The sequence below is a fragment of the Cydia fagiglandana genome, chromosome 18 (genome assembly GCF_963556715.1).
Source record: "Cydia fagiglandana chromosome 18, ilCydFagi1.1, whole genome shotgun sequence".
NCBI lineage: Eukaryota > Metazoa > Arthropoda > Insecta > Lepidoptera > Tortricidae > Cydia > Cydia fagiglandana.
In genome coordinates, this window is record NC_085949.1 from 9,954,761 (window position 1) to 9,971,583 (window position 16,823).

At 38.3% G+C, this 16,823-nt stretch overlaps 2 protein-coding genes across 2 annotated transcripts in view; one reads left to right on the top strand and one right to left on the bottom strand.

The window, feature by feature from the left end:
• Window positions 1-1,886: 1,886 nt before the first annotated feature.
• Window positions 1,887-15,166, bottom strand: LOC134673517 (uncharacterized). The gene is made up of 9 exons (XM_063531510.1): window positions 15,110-15,166; window positions 14,106-14,219; window positions 13,456-13,640; window positions 7,862-8,010; window positions 6,202-6,376; window positions 5,410-5,510; window positions 4,863-4,970; window positions 4,246-4,412; window positions 1,887-4,149 (listed from the first exon to the last, which is right to left on the bottom strand). Exons 3-9 carry the CDS (start codon window positions 13,611-13,613, stop codon window positions 1,903-1,905), a joined length of 3,105 nt encoding a protein of 1,034 aa, XP_063387580.1. The 5' UTR covers window positions 13,614-13,640; window positions 14,106-14,219; window positions 15,110-15,166; the 3' UTR covers window positions 1,887-1,902.
• The window catches only part of LOC134673520 (L-threonine ammonia-lyase-like), a 93,877-nt gene continuing 81,434 nt past the window's right edge, over window positions 4,381-16,823 (top strand). The window contains exon 1 of the mRNA XM_063531517.1: window positions 4,381-4,386. The gene's annotated coding sequence lies outside the window, so the exon portion shown is untranslated. The remainder of the gene's footprint in view (window positions 4,387-16,823) is intronic.

Sequence of the window (16,823 nt, forward strand, 5' to 3'; positions counted from 1 at the left end):
TAAAGATTGTGTAATCTATGCCGTACATTAGGGGTAAAAAGATTTTGTATCTGTGGTTTCCTCTTTGTCGCTGCCCTCAGCCCAATGCGGTTGCAAGATTGTGTCGTCCCATTTATTTTAATTATTTTATGTTTTACTCAGCCTTTATAACTTTTACAAACCTCTTTTAATGTAATGTTTTCGATCATATAAAACTAGATATAGTTGTGTGTTAATTTACTACGATTAATACAGACTCATATCATAACTTGGTGTTGCTCATTTGTAATCTCGGCTAGTCCCTCGTCTGCTTCCCGTGTGCTCCTTATATTCCGAACAAAGATGCAAATTAGATTGAACTTTCGAGAAAATTGACTTGTCTTCAAATGAATCATCAAAGCTGGACTAATTGGAATATTATACCGGGTGTGGCCTGTAACACGAGCAAATAATTAAAACATAGATTGTACTCCTCAAACGACGACACTTTTGTTCTACAACTTTTAAAAATTATGAAGTATTTGGAGTCCCTATTTTTCATACAAAATAAACATATTATTATATTCAACGGACGCCATCGCCACGCCATATCATTGTGATTGACGTTGCTTGTCACACCTTAAACATAACAAAATTCGCAATACATTGCGTCTTAGAATAAACTTTAAAGTGTATTAAAAAACAAACCACAAGTTATTTTTAAAAGTAACCCACAAGCTGACCTGCTGTGCTGGCTCAGCAGCGGAGTCCGCGGCAAGGGCTAAGCACGCGAAGTATTCCGCGCTGGGATCCTCGTACGACTTTGTGCCGGTGGCTATCGAGACGGCAGGCCCGTGGGGGTCAGAGGCTCGCGCCTTTTTTAGGGAATTGGGGCGTCGTTTGCGCGAGAGGGGCTGCGATCCTCGCTCTGGGTCGTATCTGGTCCAGCAGGTTTCCATTGCAGTTCAGCGGGGGAACGCAGCGGGAATAATGGGGACCTTTGAGCCAGGTACGATTCAGGGTGGTTTATTTTAGATTATTTAATAATTTATGTATTGTGCTGTGTTTATTTGTAGTTTTAGTATATAAGTTAGTTTATAGGTATTTATTGTAATGTGGTTGCTTGACATGTTTTTCTTTGTACATGACATGACGATCCTTATTAAATAAAATTTATGTTTTTAAAAGTTGCTGAACAAATGTTGGTCAGTATGAGGAGTAAGGCCTACAGTTAAATTTTTTGCTCTTATTACAGGCCACACCCGGTATTTGGATTTTTCGGGAAAACCTTGTAGATTGGTGCGGCCTGGAAAAGTGTTAAGGTAGACAATTTTATTTTTTATAATTAATGCAGTACACTGTGGGTACCTACGGTTTCAGCTAGAAAAAATAATACTGTATTGTAAGGACTTAACAATATTACATCAATTCACAACTATATATAATAATGTAGCATAACCTAAAACAATGACAATTTTAGATACCTATAGGTAGTTTATAATACATTGTTATATTATAATTTAAACGACCATTCTTATCATTTTCTCTTTCATTGCATTTGCAGCACCCACTGACATACTTATGTAAATTTATTAATTTCCGCTACCCAAAGGTTGTCTGGAAGATATCGCTTTTTAGCGATAAGACAGCCTGTTGTTTACCTCTGCTTGTTTTGTATTGTTTTCTTTTATTGAAGTGTGCAATATAGGACATTTGTATTGTATTGTATTGTAAACGAACAATAAGGACATACGTACCTATATGTATATTTTTAATTTATGAGCTCGCTATTTATTTACTTAATTGACCTACTTACTTCATAAGTTCATAATCATTGTTCATAAGATGGAAAAGTTTACATAAGGAAGTATGTACATAAACACTTGTGCATAAAATATTTACAATAATTACTAAAACTATTGAATTTGAAGTTACTTAATAAAATTAGTTTTGACTGTCAGTAGTGTCGGTGTCAGCTTTGACTACTTCTCTCCTTAATTGCACTAAATGTTGCAAATATTTCTTTGGGGTCCTTTCGTTCGAGTATCCTGTAGAATTCCTGCGATATTGCACCAAATATCTATTGTACTTATCGGCAGACATTTCTAAACTGTTACACGAATCAAGTATTTGTTTTTCGAGCTGATCGTAAATATCGTTTTGTTTGTTATATTTTTTGTTTTGGTCTTCAAAGAATTTTTTGCTTTGTAAGAATTTATATCGCGTGTTATCAGTGTGATTGCTTTCAGTTGAGCTGCAATCCAAGTTTAGTGATTCGTAATAACGATTATCTTTTTCAGACTGTTCTTTGTCTAATCCCAAAAATTCTCTGTAAATGCGGGATTTAGCAGTTCTATATTTTGATTGGTTTTTATATACGGGTATGTATTGATGATTTCTTATATTATACGGTTTATAGTCAATATGATCAGAGCCTTGCTCCCAAATAAACGAATCTGAATCTACTTTACCAGAGTCTATGGAGTCAGAAGAAGTGCATGCGTGAGAAGCACCATCGTTGTCTATTTCTGTATTTATAATACCAGAATTATAATTTATAGTATTGTCGAGTTTTTCATGATCGTTTGTTTTAGTTGAGTCTATCTGAGAATTCGTCCCGTCATGGAAGCATTGGTTTTCGTTATCTTCTAACAGTTTACTCGTTTTATCATCTTGTTCTGGAGGAGTTAATATTTTTTCTTTAAACTTCACTATCCTTTTTGAATTGTTTTCTCGAGGTGGTGAAAGTATGATATTGAATGGATATATGTCATCATTACGGCCTAAAATTATATCTTTCATTTCACTCTGATCCGCTTTGCTCGAGCAGTTTACCGATACACGGGGCAATTCACAGTTTTCCGCATCTGGAAAATCTTCGGTGCTGTAATTTGATGAATTTAAAGTATCGTCTCTTTTGGTTACTTTCATGTGGCTAACTGTACAGGGAACTGGATTACTACCAAATTGATATGTAATTGGTTCCTTGTGTCCTTTAGTTGCTGATTCTACATTGCTATGATTAGTTAGGAGATCGGGAGTGATTCCAACACTACTTCCTCTATCAGGGGTACCATAGTTAGATGAATCTAAGTTTTCATCGGAACTTTGAGATTCTGACTCTGCGTATCTCTGAGATATATTTATACTGATAATGGGCATATCTATGCCCATACATTCGTTTACTTTATTCGTATTACTGACTTCACTAATATTGGCTTTGCTTGAGCGTTTACGCCTTGGAGGCGGTAGAACACTAGTTTGTGTATACCTATCAAATCGCACCGCATCGTCAGTCATCATAAAAGTACTTTTTAGAACAACTTGCCTGGCTTCAGTAACTGTTGATTTATCATAAGAGCGCAAGGAACCGGATTTTGGACCGATAGCAATTTCTTTACATCGAGGTGTTATAGGTTTAGTTTCGGTGCTAGCATCCCGACAAGTAACTAAAGAGTGTTTACTTTTATCACAATATGATTCCAAGTCAGTCTGCACATCAATACCTTGGTCTTTTACACGGATAACCGTCCGTCTTGTTTGTGTGTGGGCTGGTATGCCGATCCTTCTCTTATTTCTTAACGCTTTCTGACTTAATTCCATTAAACGCTGCCTCGCGTTGGTGCAAATTTTTAGTTCACTTAGTGGCTCTACAATTTTTTTGTCTACCATTGATTCCACTTTGGACACAGCTGCTTCTTCTTTCTTTTTCAGCTTTGAGTACAACCTTTCAGTAACCGATGCCACAATTTCTGCTCTTTGATTATCGTATAAAATAGGAACATGAGATTTACCAGCATTTTCACGAGTTCGCTCATGAGTTTGAACAGGCATTGGTTCGTGTAGAGCCTTATCGATAGACAGCACTTCTTGAGACCTATAATGTCGTCTTTTATGTCGGAGTGGTGCCGCAATTTCTAGTTCACTCCTTGTCCTTTCTAGCGCTGGTACAAGTAATTTATCTACTTCCTTGTTGATTTCGTTAGTTATATTTACATTTTCATCTGCGGCGTTCAGCACATCCGAACTAGTGTGTGCTGAAGCCACAGATTCCGATTTGGTATCAGTCTTCTGTTGCAACATATCCATAAAGTTCCCTATTTTACTTGTGTTCTCATCTACGGATTCCACATTTTTTGGCATTAAATCCCAATGGGAGTCTTCATAAACTAGTCCTCCTGTTTCTGGGACCTGCGGAAGTGTAATTAGTTTGATTGTAGATAACAGATATTAAGTTAAGTAAAATTATTTTGAATCATCTATCAATTATCATAATTTATTACTTACGTATTTTATATGATGCCGACAGAGCTCAGCAAGTAAATTATTGTAGTGGGCCTGAATGGAGGCCCGTGCGGACGGGGCGGTGCGCGGGGGAGGCAGTTGGCGCGCGCGGGACGTCCATCGGAGGGTGGAAGCAGACTCACCGTAGCAGGCTACACTCGGAGAAACCGCTGCGGGGACATCATACATTTAAGGACTAAGAATCAATTGCACCCACCAAATAGATAAATTACTCAACGTTAATCAGCAATGAATTAAAACTTCTAATATAATAAAATGTTGCCTAAGTTTTAACAGTTAACGCCTGTGCACACCGGCTGCGTGTGCGTGACGTGCACGTGCGCGTGCGGCGTTGTAGTATACAGATCCTTATGAGAGACGGCACACCGCTTGCTTGACGTGTGCGTGTGCGGCTCCAACATTTTAACGCACGCACACGCGCACGTCACGCACTCGCAAGCTGGTGTGGTTCGGCCTTTACTGACGGTTTGCTGCACTGTTTCTGTTTGACTAAGGGTACCGACCCTTAGTCAAGTTAAGTCGGCATTGCATGTATTTTCTTATCTTGTCAACCTTTGTGATATTTTATAGCGTAAATCTTTCTTTATTGGTAAACTTACTTGCTATTATAAAAGTGCAGGCGCCTCCCGTAAAGCAGTCTTTCAGAAGCCAAGTAAGAGCAGAATCCCGATAAGGAACAAACCGTCCACGGCCGCTGCTCCCGCTTACTAAACGATACAAATAATTAGAATTATTGATTATGATTAACTAAATATTAATATTAATATGCTGCAGTGTCACAACATGGCACTTTTTATTTTAATTATTTTAACAGAAACACCAGTACATATTGAATTATAATATCAATTTTAAAGTTTATTTGCAGGGACATTGCAATCCACAATCATAATTAGTTTATTTATCCTTTGTGGCACTCTTAAAAAATACTCGGTGTCGGCTAACTTAATTGCCCGAGTGTCACTAGTAAATATTACCTACCTACCCTTTAATTTTACTTACAAAAAGTTTTTTTACAACTATGAAAAAATACTGCTTACGAATAAAATGCATAATATACGTATGCCAAACAAAACATTTAACTTTGCATTCGAACAAAAGTTTTATAGGTCAAACAAGATACCTTTTTACGACGACTGTTAAACTCACCTAATGCAGATATGACGTTGCTAAGAGCCACGAGGGATTTGTTAATATTGGCACCTTCTTTTTGGCGTCCTCCTCCAATACCCTCCCAGCTGGCTTTTTCACTGGGAAAATAGAACGAAGATGTGTCTGATGAGTGAGAGATGATAGAGTAGATAGACAGTTGTAATAAAATAGCGTTGGTATTTGGTAGTAGCAATAAGGACGGGCGACTTGCTATCCGGAAGTCGCGGGCTCAAACCCCGGCTTCTATTAATGAGTTTTTGGAACATGCACCTCTACTTATGAACAATAATATTTGATATCTGCCAGTCGCTTTTTAAGGACGAAACCGAAAATATCGTTAGGAAATCGTACTAATTCCAATATGGCCTAGATTCCCCGCTGGGTATGAAGATCACATGACAGTCACTTTCGTCAAAACGAGTAGGTACACCAATTCCTGATTAGTGCCAAGCAAACCCCGCTGCTGTGGCAGAAAACTCCGGGTTAACGCTAGGAAGATGATGATAAGTAAATCTGTTGCAGAGGTGTTTTGCTACAAGCTCAAATCGCGGTGGCATGTTTTTTTACTTGAACGATGTAAGTCTAGCCAAATGTAAACAGTATACCTTCCAGCACCAGCTTGGAAACCAAAACAAAGTGCACCTGGTATGGATCCCAGGGCACGAGAGATTCATAGGCAATGAAAATGCAGATACACGTATTGCAGATAAACTTGCCAGAGCCGAAGATCCCTATGGGTCGAAGTGCATCCGCAAGGGCCCCCGAAAACAATAAGATATGATAAGATACCTTCCAGCAAGATCAGCTAGATGCAAGGTTGCCTTGGGCGTGCTCAGCTCCAGCAGAGCATGAGATCGGGAAGAGGAGGAGTTCCGGCGTGTAGCAGCCGTGCGCCGCCGCCGGCAGCCTTCGGCCACTAGCGCGAGCAACGCCTCGACGTTGGTTACGGCTACACGGCGTAAATCTAGACAATATTTAAAAACAAATAAGCCATCTTTCACTTTATGACATTTTGTTTATTTTATACACAATATCTTGTGTCGGTCTCATAACAATAAGGTATGTTAGTGATTTCCTGTGTGGCATGCAAGCGGCTGAATGGCGTCAGATCGCACAGGAAAGGAACGAATGGCGCGCGCAATCTAGTGTCGGAGGCCAAGATCCACTTCGGGTCGCTGAGCCAGCGAAGTAAGTAAGTAAGTATACATACTCGTAATATCTGGGATACCGAACGAACTTTGCTCGGAAAACATGTAAAAACTCAAAAATGCGCGTTTTCCCAGAGGTAAGATCTAGCTAGATCGTTTTTTCGCCCCCAGAAACCCCCATATAGCAAATGTTATCGAAATCGTTAGAGCCGTTTCCGAAATCCCGAAATATATATGTAAATTCCTAAACAAGAATTGCTCGGATAGATAGGTAGGTAATTTAAATGGGACCACCTGGGAAGTTTTACATTTAAAAACGAAAAAATAATTTTCCTAATTGGGTCAGGCGTCTTCGAATAATCGGGGAACATAATATAAAAAAGCGGCCAAGTGCGAGTCGGACTCGCCCATGAAGGGTTCCGTAGCAGCAAGTAACATAATAAAATTGCGGTTTACGATTTATGACGTATTAAAAAAAACTACTTACTATCTAGTATCAAACCAACCAGTTCAAACCAGTTTTCAGTGGAAGGTTGCATGGTAATGTACATCATATATTTTTTTTAGTTTTATCATTCTCTTATTTTAGAAGTTACAGGGGGGGGGACACACATTTTACCACTTTGGAAGTGTCTCTCGCTTGATGATATTAGAAACCTCAATATCATTTTTGAAGACCTATCCATAGATACCCCACACGTATGGGTTTAATGAAAAAAAAATTGAGTTTCAGTTCTAACTAAGTATGGGGAACCCCCTAAATTTATTGTTTTTTTTCTATTTTTGTGTGAAAATCTTAATGCGGTTCACAGAATACATCTACTTACCAAGTTTCAACAATATAGTTCTTATAGTTTCGGAAAAAAGTGGCTGTGACATACACGGACAGACGGACAGACATGACGAATCTATAAGGGCTCCGTTTTTGCCATTTGGCTACGGAACCCTAAAAAGATTATGCCCAATTGAGAACCTCATCCTTTTTTTAAGGCGGTTAAAAATGAGAATAAGCCAAAAAAATGTTTAAACAATAATTGAAAACTTGAAAGTTTTTCTTTGCTTTGATGTCAGTAGAAATTGTTGCTCTGTAGGAGCTGTTTGCGCGCGTTCTCTAGATAATTTCGAGAAAACTGGGGACTCGTACCATGCCGTACACCGAGTGCTGCATGGTGCATGGTACTCGCAGAAGTGTAGGACATTCTGCATGATATGATAGCGCATGGCCACAGTTGCACCTTTGTTAGTAAGTAACGGTTCCTCTCACCCCAGCAGGTGTTATATGAAACTATATAAACTCTCACTCTGTACGTAAGGTCCTCTCGTGGGGTGCTCGCGGACGCGCAGGTCCTTGCGCGCGTTGCCACGCCGCCGCGGCAACGAGTTGAAGGTCAGTGGTGGATCCTCGCCAACCAGCAAGTCGTGGACGCGCTCGTTGTAGATCTCCAGGAAACTATTAAGAAATATACAAATTTGCGACACGTAGGTAGGCAGTGTTGTGTTAAAGCGTAACCTACAAAATTCAAGTCGCGACGGTTGAGTCTAGAAGCCTCAAACCGCCTCGACTGGACTTGAGCCTCTTAAATAAAAATGCGACAAGAAACGTCAATACCGGTGTCTCTGATGATGCTCTGATGCAAATAATTAAAACTTCTTCTTCTTCCTCGCGTTATCCCGGCATTTCGCCACGGCTCATGAGAGCCTGGGGTCCGCTTGACAACTAATCCCATGATTTGACGTAGGCACTAGCTTTTACGAAAGCGACTGCCATCTGACCTTCCAACCCAGAGGGTAAACTAGGCCTTATTGGGATTAGTCCGGTTTAATCACGATATTTTCCTTCACCGAAAAGTGACTGGTAAATATCAAATGATATTTCGTACGTAAGTTCCGAAAAACTTATTGGTACGAGCCGGGGTTTGAACCCGCGACCTCCAGATTGCAAGTCGCGCGCTCTCACCGCTAGGCCACCAGTGCTTCTGTGACTAATCCGTGATATCGAAATACTAGCTCTTATAAAATCAATCCAGCTTTTACACGTTACCGATACACATTAATTATTAAGTTAAAGTTTTGTGTATCAAACTTTATAGGCGTGATTTACTTTAACTAACAAATGATCAATTGATTAAAGTTTTGAACATCAAAACTTACTCTAACTAGCACCAACTCACGCACCCCGGTCAATTATAAACTATTCAATCTTCTACTTTCCTGACAGAAGATAATATCTATAATGAATACGTCTTCACAACATTTTATAAGTTGACAAATGAACGTTGGTTGCTGTCATTAGACTATGATCAAACTGAAAGCAACATTAATATACTCATATATACACACACACATACACACATACACACACACACACACACACACACACACACACACACACACACACACACACACAATAAATAAATATATATATATATATATATATATAATGTAATTGCTATGTAATCTTACTAGAATGGCATTGTTTTCTGGTATCAAAACAAGCCCTATAAATAAATATAATTAATTTCTTTAAATATAAAATTAAAAACAAAATGTAGTAGTTAATAATAAGATTTGATAATCTTCATACAGTTTCTATTGTCTGGGAGAGGACACTGACTTCTGTAACACAGGTCTTTACCTAGCTCAGAAGTCAGGGACTTCAACACCTACCTGTAACTTGTTTTTGACAATAAAAATATTTTTATTTTTATTTTTTATTTTATAACGTTAACAGTAGCAATTAAACTTTATCATGCGTCGCGTTATGAGATAATATCTATATAAGTGCGTATATACTTAATAGGTGTGTATGTGCTGTACCTATATGAAGCCACCAAAAAATAAACCATTTAATTTAGCAAGGTGCCTATATACGTACCTAAGTAGATAGTTAGGTTTATTTAACAAATTTACATTATACAATATGTATCAGAACGAAAGGCAAAGAAAGAGAGCCATTAATGTTTAGGTCATACTGAGCAACTTTTACTATGGGACCAACCCCGAAATCGCGAAAAAATAACCGGGCAAGTGCAAGTCGGACTCGCGCACGAAGGGTTCCGTACCATAATGCAAAAAAAAGGCAAAAAAAACGGTCACCCATCCAAGTACTGACCCCGCCCGACTTTGCTTAACTTCGGTCAAAAATCACGTTTGTTGTATGGGAGCCCCACTTAAATCTTTATTTTATTCTGTTTTTAGTATTTGTTGTAATAGCGTTGTTGTTATAGCGGCAACAGAAATACATCATCTGTGAAAATTTCAACTGTCTAGCTATCACGGTTCGTGATATACAGCCTGGTGACAGACGGACGGACGGACGGACGGACGGACAGCAGTCTTAGTAATAGGGTCCCATTTTACCCTTTGGGTACGGAACCCTAAAAATTGACTCCCAAAAAAATTGACCCATTGGAAATTTCAAAATCAGACCAGCAAAATGTATGAAACATCCAATTTTTTTTCCGCGTTTTCGGGGTTGGTCCCATAGTAAAAGTTTGCTCAGTATGACCTAAACATAAATGGATCTCTTTCTTTGCCTTTCGTTCTGATACATACTGTATATGTAGAGGGAAATATTTCAAAATAAGTACCTACATGTACTTATACTAAAATTCGTTTACGCCGTTGGATATTTTCTAACCAACCATTCATCGTATTTCAATATGTATTTTTGTCCGGTACGGATCACTTACTAAAGCAATTAAAAAAGAAACCTAGATACTCGTACTAAAATATACGACCATTTTGAAGTTCTAGCTACTTCTTTTACGATTACAAAACGACTTAGATAAATATCCAAATACATTTTATATTTAGTAGTTAATTTAAGCTTGTTCAACTCACTGTCACTTTTCAGTTCCTGTAAAACACGAACGCGAAAAACTCCCAGGCCTAAAGACAGCACAGGGTCGCACCTGGCACCTTGGACGTGGCGAATTAAACTGTTCGCGCCGCAAGGGTGGGAAGCCTTACGAGTATAATGCTAGCTAGACACTTATAGAACCTATAATACCCTGCTATACTGGTCCAACATGTATTAAGACTGGAAGGAGCAAATTACTTTGGAAAATTCTTAGCAAAAACTTCGTCGCAATATTTCAGGTTGGGCTCACATATGAGTAAGGAAATTAAATGATATGACAAAGTTTATAATTTTTTACTAATATGAGTTTTTCCAAACTTAGGTAAGTATCTATGTACGAAACACGAAACATGATTTTATTTTTTATCAGTCGCTTTTATAGTGATAGAATACTTTACATCGAGAGGAAAACGGCCTAATCCCAATTGGGCATAGATTCCTCTCTGAGTTGGCCGGTCGCATGGCGTTGCTTCGTAAAAACTAGTGGCTGTACCAACTCTTATTTATTATTATTTTATTTGTTTACCAACTCATGGGATGAGGTTACTGAGCGGACGCCAGGCTTCTTACATTTTGCTTCAACAACGCTAGAAAAAAAAGACAAGAATCCGATCTAGTTAAGTCGATCTTTGACGATGTATTGAACACGTAACTCCTACACGTGGTTAGGTACTAATACATGTAGCAAGATATTAGTACAGATAAAGCCATAATCGTAACCGAAGGGTGCTAAAGTCTCGCGTGTCGACGCGGCCTTGGGTGGTTCTCATTTTATTACGGCATTCAAACTTAATCGAACTACCGACAATAAAACAATAACGATTAAGATTGATGCAGATATAACTTAACAACTTTTTAAATAAATAATTTACTACTATTGTTTCTTCATGTTCTTAACGAATTTGTAGGTAGGTAAGTATGTGTTTATTTTATTTTGGTCGATACATGCGGATGCGAATGTTGGACTACACATTAACGGAGAAAGCAGAAAACACTACGTGTAGAACACCATGTGTGGGGCTAAATGGGTATCATTAAAGATAAGATGAAATAAACATAAATTTATTAATGACATTTAAATTTACCTACATAAGCTCAACGAAGATCCCTTACACGGCTAAGTTTGCAGCTGTACAATTGTTATGTGTACAAAAGAGTGTTTTACTACTTAATGCTTACATACTAGACTAAAACTTGGCATGAAAACTTAGTATGGTCAGACTAGATTCCGCTAGACAGTTATAGGTACCGCTGCACGCTGCGCTATTAAGATGATATACGGATGGCGAATATGTAGAGGTCTAAAATATGCGATAAGTAGTCTGCGGGCCTAGCCAAGATTACAATCGCTATCGCTTCGACAACGAAACGCTTTGTGTCTCTCTATCACTCTTCCATATTAGCGCGACAGTGACACTAGTGACAGTTGCGTCTCGATCGCTACGGAGCGTAAGCGATTGGCATGTTGGCTACGGGGCCTGCCGGCCTAGCCAAGGTTTCAATCGCTATCGCTTCGACAACGAAAAGCAATATGTCTCTCTATCACTCTTCCATATTAGCGCGACAGTGACAGTTGCGTTTCGATCGCTACGGAGCGTAAGCGATTGGCATCTTGGCTACGCGGCCTGTTCGGAAAGAGAAAAGTCGTGGAATGTATTGAGCCCCATACATTCCACTACTCTTCTCTTTCCCCACATGCAGACTCTAATTATTATCTTTCAATACAAAATGTGTGAACCATTGCCTTGTAGCAATTATAGCACAGATCGACTTACGCACATTACAAGTTGAATGAACAAACAATAGGTAATAGGTACCACTTACTATATCTTATTCTGGTACCAGTACCACTGGTGCCAGAAAATACACCGACGACTATTTTATAAAATAGACTATACAGCAGGTGCCACGTAGAAAAGTCCATAATTTGTTAGTTTAGGGGCATAAATAAGTTTGATCGTATTTCAAATGCAAATGAAAGGTGGCGAAACTCATTTCGTTTTGGACGGTGAAGCTTCGCGTGCTATCACGACTATTGCTCCTTCACACGAACTGCATAAGCAAATGACATCGAAACAATTTCGGGCACTTCTTCGCTGTCTGGAGGTGTCTCGACCATAATGGATATGACGCGGTTATTGAAAGACAATTCTTTATAAGATTTTGTCAAACGGATTTGTTTACCTGCGTCATGATGGCGTCATGTGTCAAAAGCTGCCCTTTTATATAACGTATACTGTAATCCATAGGTAATTAGGTAAATTAATAGATCGTTAATCAAGGTCTGAAAGGTACCTATTTCTGACGAGACATTAATAATTTTAGTCAGATATTTATCTTTCACCCGCTCACTCTGTATTCCTTTTCGAATATGAGAAAAGTACGAGTAAGTATAATAAGTAAAAACTTGCAATATTTCTTAACGCAAGTAACTTTCATTTGTGGAATAATGTGGAGTTGAATTACAGTCCATTTGAACTTGAGCTGAATTTTCATTGTTAATCATAAAAATATAAAAGTATTTAATACTTACCTGAAAAATAAAACTCCCTACGCTACGATCCAAACGTATCACTTTCAATTTCAACCCGCTTCATAGATAATGCATAAATTACTTTCATAGTTTAAAATATAAAAAAATATTTAGCCATTTAGAGTCCTTAACTATATTGGTTGTTTAATACTTAGGTACGCTATAGAATTTCCAATTTAGCAAGAACCCTAAATGGCATAACAATCCCGTGTGGTGACTGTACGTAAGTACCTACTTAGAGCAATCTACGTCTTTCTTAGGATACCTACCATATTAACACACAAAGGACGGGTACGGGTATGTGACACAATGGAGCTGAAATCATTCATAACTGCCCACCTACCTGAGGCTTCACTTTTTACAGTTACTTACCTCCAACTCTAGATAGGATCCAGCCTATCAGTCTAAGTGTTCCCCATAGCACACTGCTCCAATCATCAGCATGAACTGAGGACAGAATACAGATGAATTCACGATCTACAGGTGTAGTTTGCACTGACCTGATGGTGACGTCACACTCCACAGACGCCAGCTCCCTACAGAGGCGCGGCACTAGCCCCGGCTGCGAGTCCGTGCCCATCATCGTGTGAGTCTTCCCCGTGGCACTCTGTCCATAAGCTAGCACGCAGACCGAGGAGAGACGAGAGACACATGACATTACGTCACGGCCGATGCTCTCGAAAATCTGAAATACAACAACCCGCTCTCATTCAGATACATTTTGAACTTATACTCTACGACTACGTACATCCTAGCAAATTGGTATCATAAACTGAGTTTTTGATTAGGCCCCTTGCGACGATGTTTGTTTCAGCTGCAATGTGACTGCCAAGCTAAGGCTTCAATATTCTTAATAATTGTATGCTAAGCAAAGCCGTCTGTCTGTTGTTTTTGCCCCGCCCAAGGATGTCGAAAGGAATTTTATTGAAATAAGCTTGTCTCTATTAGCATGTACAGGAACTTAGCAAGGTCGTTTTAGACCAATTTGTATCCATACATAAGCAGCAGAAGTAGTAAGCGGCTGAGGTGTTCAAAATTACCTTCAGAATCTCTTATTCTCTGAACAATAAAGTTGTGTTCAGATAATTTTCAACATGACACCCGCTTAGCAACTTCTGCTGCTGACTGTACAAGAAAAAAAAACATGTACTTTTTCCTGAGTGGCATATTCTGGATTGGTGGGCGCGCAAGCGCTGTCGAAAGTATAGTCGGCGTGGTATCGGCGCACGCGCTCCCTACTGTCACCCGCGCCTGAGGCACTCACCTGAGCAAAAAAAATTCGTAAATGTTAGTATTAACTACTTACATTTATCCCTTTTGGAGACACTTTCTGCTGAAGGGACATATATAAAGGTATACAAGGTGTAAAAAAATAGTTAGGATTTTCCGATTAGAAAAAAGTAGAAGAAAACATTTTTTGACAAAAAATTTTTTGGGGTTTGTATGGAGGGTTGGCTGGCATGGGTGACTTGCCTTCGACGACCTGCCCCATAGAAAAAAAATCTTTGCTTTTATATAGTGATTATATTCTCTTTGTTCTTCAACTTTTTTAGGGTTCCGTACCCAAAGGGTAAAACGGGACCCTATTACTAAGACTTCGCTGTCCGTCCGTCCGTCCGTCCGTCCGTCCGTCCGTCTGTCACCAGGCTGTATCTCACGAACCGTGATAGCTAGAGAGTTGAAATTTTCACAGATGATGTATTTCTGTTGCCGCTATAACAACAAATACTAAAAACAGAATAAAATAAAGATTTAAATGGGGCTCCCATACAACAAACGTGATTTTTGACCAAAGTTAAGCAACGTCGGGAGGGGTCAGTACTTGGATAGGTGACCGTTTTTTTTTGCTTTTTTTGTTTTTTTTTTTGCATTATGGTACGGAACCCTTCGTGCGCGAGTCCGACTCGCACTTGCCCGGTTTTTCCTAATCAGAACACGATACCAAATATGCCCTTAAACGGATCCCCACTATTTTGGTTACACCTTGTGTTATGTTTCCCCGTCCCTCTTGTGTCCGGCAAAAGGATAGACTTAATGACCCCAATAATGATATAAAAATAATAGTGAAAATTTAATGTAACTGTTAGAAAGTATAGGTTAACCATACAATACATAACATTGTACCTATATAAAATAATGTGAAAAAATACTTACTTTTAAATTGGTAATTGTTACTGTCTTGTCGTCAACCACGTTCACTATCGGGACTCTGTCTTTCTCTGACCTCAACTCTCTGTAAGTACATGAAGAGAAAACTGAAACTGTTCGAAAATGACACTAATGGGTGGCCTACCTATAATTATAGTATGTATGTATTTAGGCTAATTAGGATGAATGAGGTGAGATAACTATCTACAGAGACCACTTTATTAATATATATTTACAGTTTAACGTAATCATTTTTAAAATAGTAATAGGACTTTAGTTATAACATTATTTACATTATAAATATGTATATATATACGTATATATTAATTACTTAATTATGCAAGTATTTATACAAACCTTTCCGTGAACGGACGAACGCGAATAGCTAATTTGACGTTCGACATTTTTAATCAACTTAAACTTATTAATTATTAATTGCTAACAAATAATATGCGAATTGCATACACTATTCGTCTCAACTAACAAACACAGATATAGGTAAGAATAGTCAGTAACACCACGTATAAGTAAACATTTGAAACCATCATACACACTACACTGCGCTTCCTGAAATGCACACCGCACGCATTTTCGTTAGACGAAGTTATTTTCGGTTTCTCGAGCTTCCTGCTAAAGGAGTTAATTATGTATACGAATAGGGCGACTCGGTGGGATCTCCTCTCCTCATCGCTCACCCTCAATGAGCACACAACTTTGCCTAGATAATCGACGATCAATTGATCACATTCAAATAATTATGAAGTCTTATACTTAATCATACATCGGGGTTTCGGTGCGGGAATGTTTTACACTAGCCAAATAACAGGTAAAAAACGATACTAATTTAACATTTCTAAGCACATCTGACCTTACTACCTACGTTTAATTCATAGTTTGGTAATTATTTTACAATAAACAATGTTATACACGAAATCATTCCCGCACCGAAAACCGGATGTATGCTTATAATAAGCTAGGTATAGTACCTTATAGATACCAGCCCAGTTGTTACTTCAGCGACAGGTTTTCAATAATAACCAAGTAGCATAGTGCAACTTTTATTTTCCGTTACTGATACCGTGATGCCGCATTCTGCAAAGTTGTTAGGTATAAACCTTATTGTTTTGTTTTGATAGGCCCGCTTATTCTTACGAAAAAAAACATTTATTTTCTTATTCTGGTTGTACGAAGTATAAACGATTCTTAAATAACTAAAACATAACAAACTACCTACTACAAACAAAAACGGAAAAATCTATAGGTATAGATAGTACAGTCCCTCGCTAATATCGGGAAGTAAAAGTAGCCAAAAAAAACTTGGTCAAGTTATAAAATAATTTTGTCGTTTAGTTTGTTAGAAAATGTTTAAAATTATAATAGAAATTGACACTTAAGTATATAAATATTGGCAATAAAGTAATTAGCACATAGGCGTACGCACGGTGGGGTATCTTGCCCCACCCTGGTCAGGGTCTGACGAGAAGCTAAACATTTTTAGGAATAATTAAGGCACGTAACCCTACTTCTGCCCCACCCTTTAAAAATGCTGGGTACGCCTATGATTATTCATATTCATATTCATATTCCTTTATTCAGTAATGATTATACATTGTCAAACAGATAATAACATTAACAATAATATGTACAGATAGCAATAATATAAATTAAGGTTTGGTCAATTTAAGTATTTAAAAATTCAAATATTACATCAGTTTTCGGA

Excerpts from the sequence above, each read along its gene's own strand:
- LOC134673517 (XM_063531510.1), bottom strand. The coding sequence starts at position 13,613 with ATGTCATGTGTCTCTCGTCTCTCCTCGGTCTGCGTGCTAGCTTATGGA. Across the intron at positions 8,011-13,455 it reads GAGTGTGACGTCACCATCAG|TTTCCTGGAGATCTACAACG; the intron begins GTCAGTGCAAAC and ends ATTTCTTAATAG. Across the intron at positions 4,971-5,409 it reads CAACGTCATATCTGCATTAG|TAAGCGGGAGCAGCGGCCGT; the intron begins GTGAGTTTAACA and ends TGTATCGTTTAG.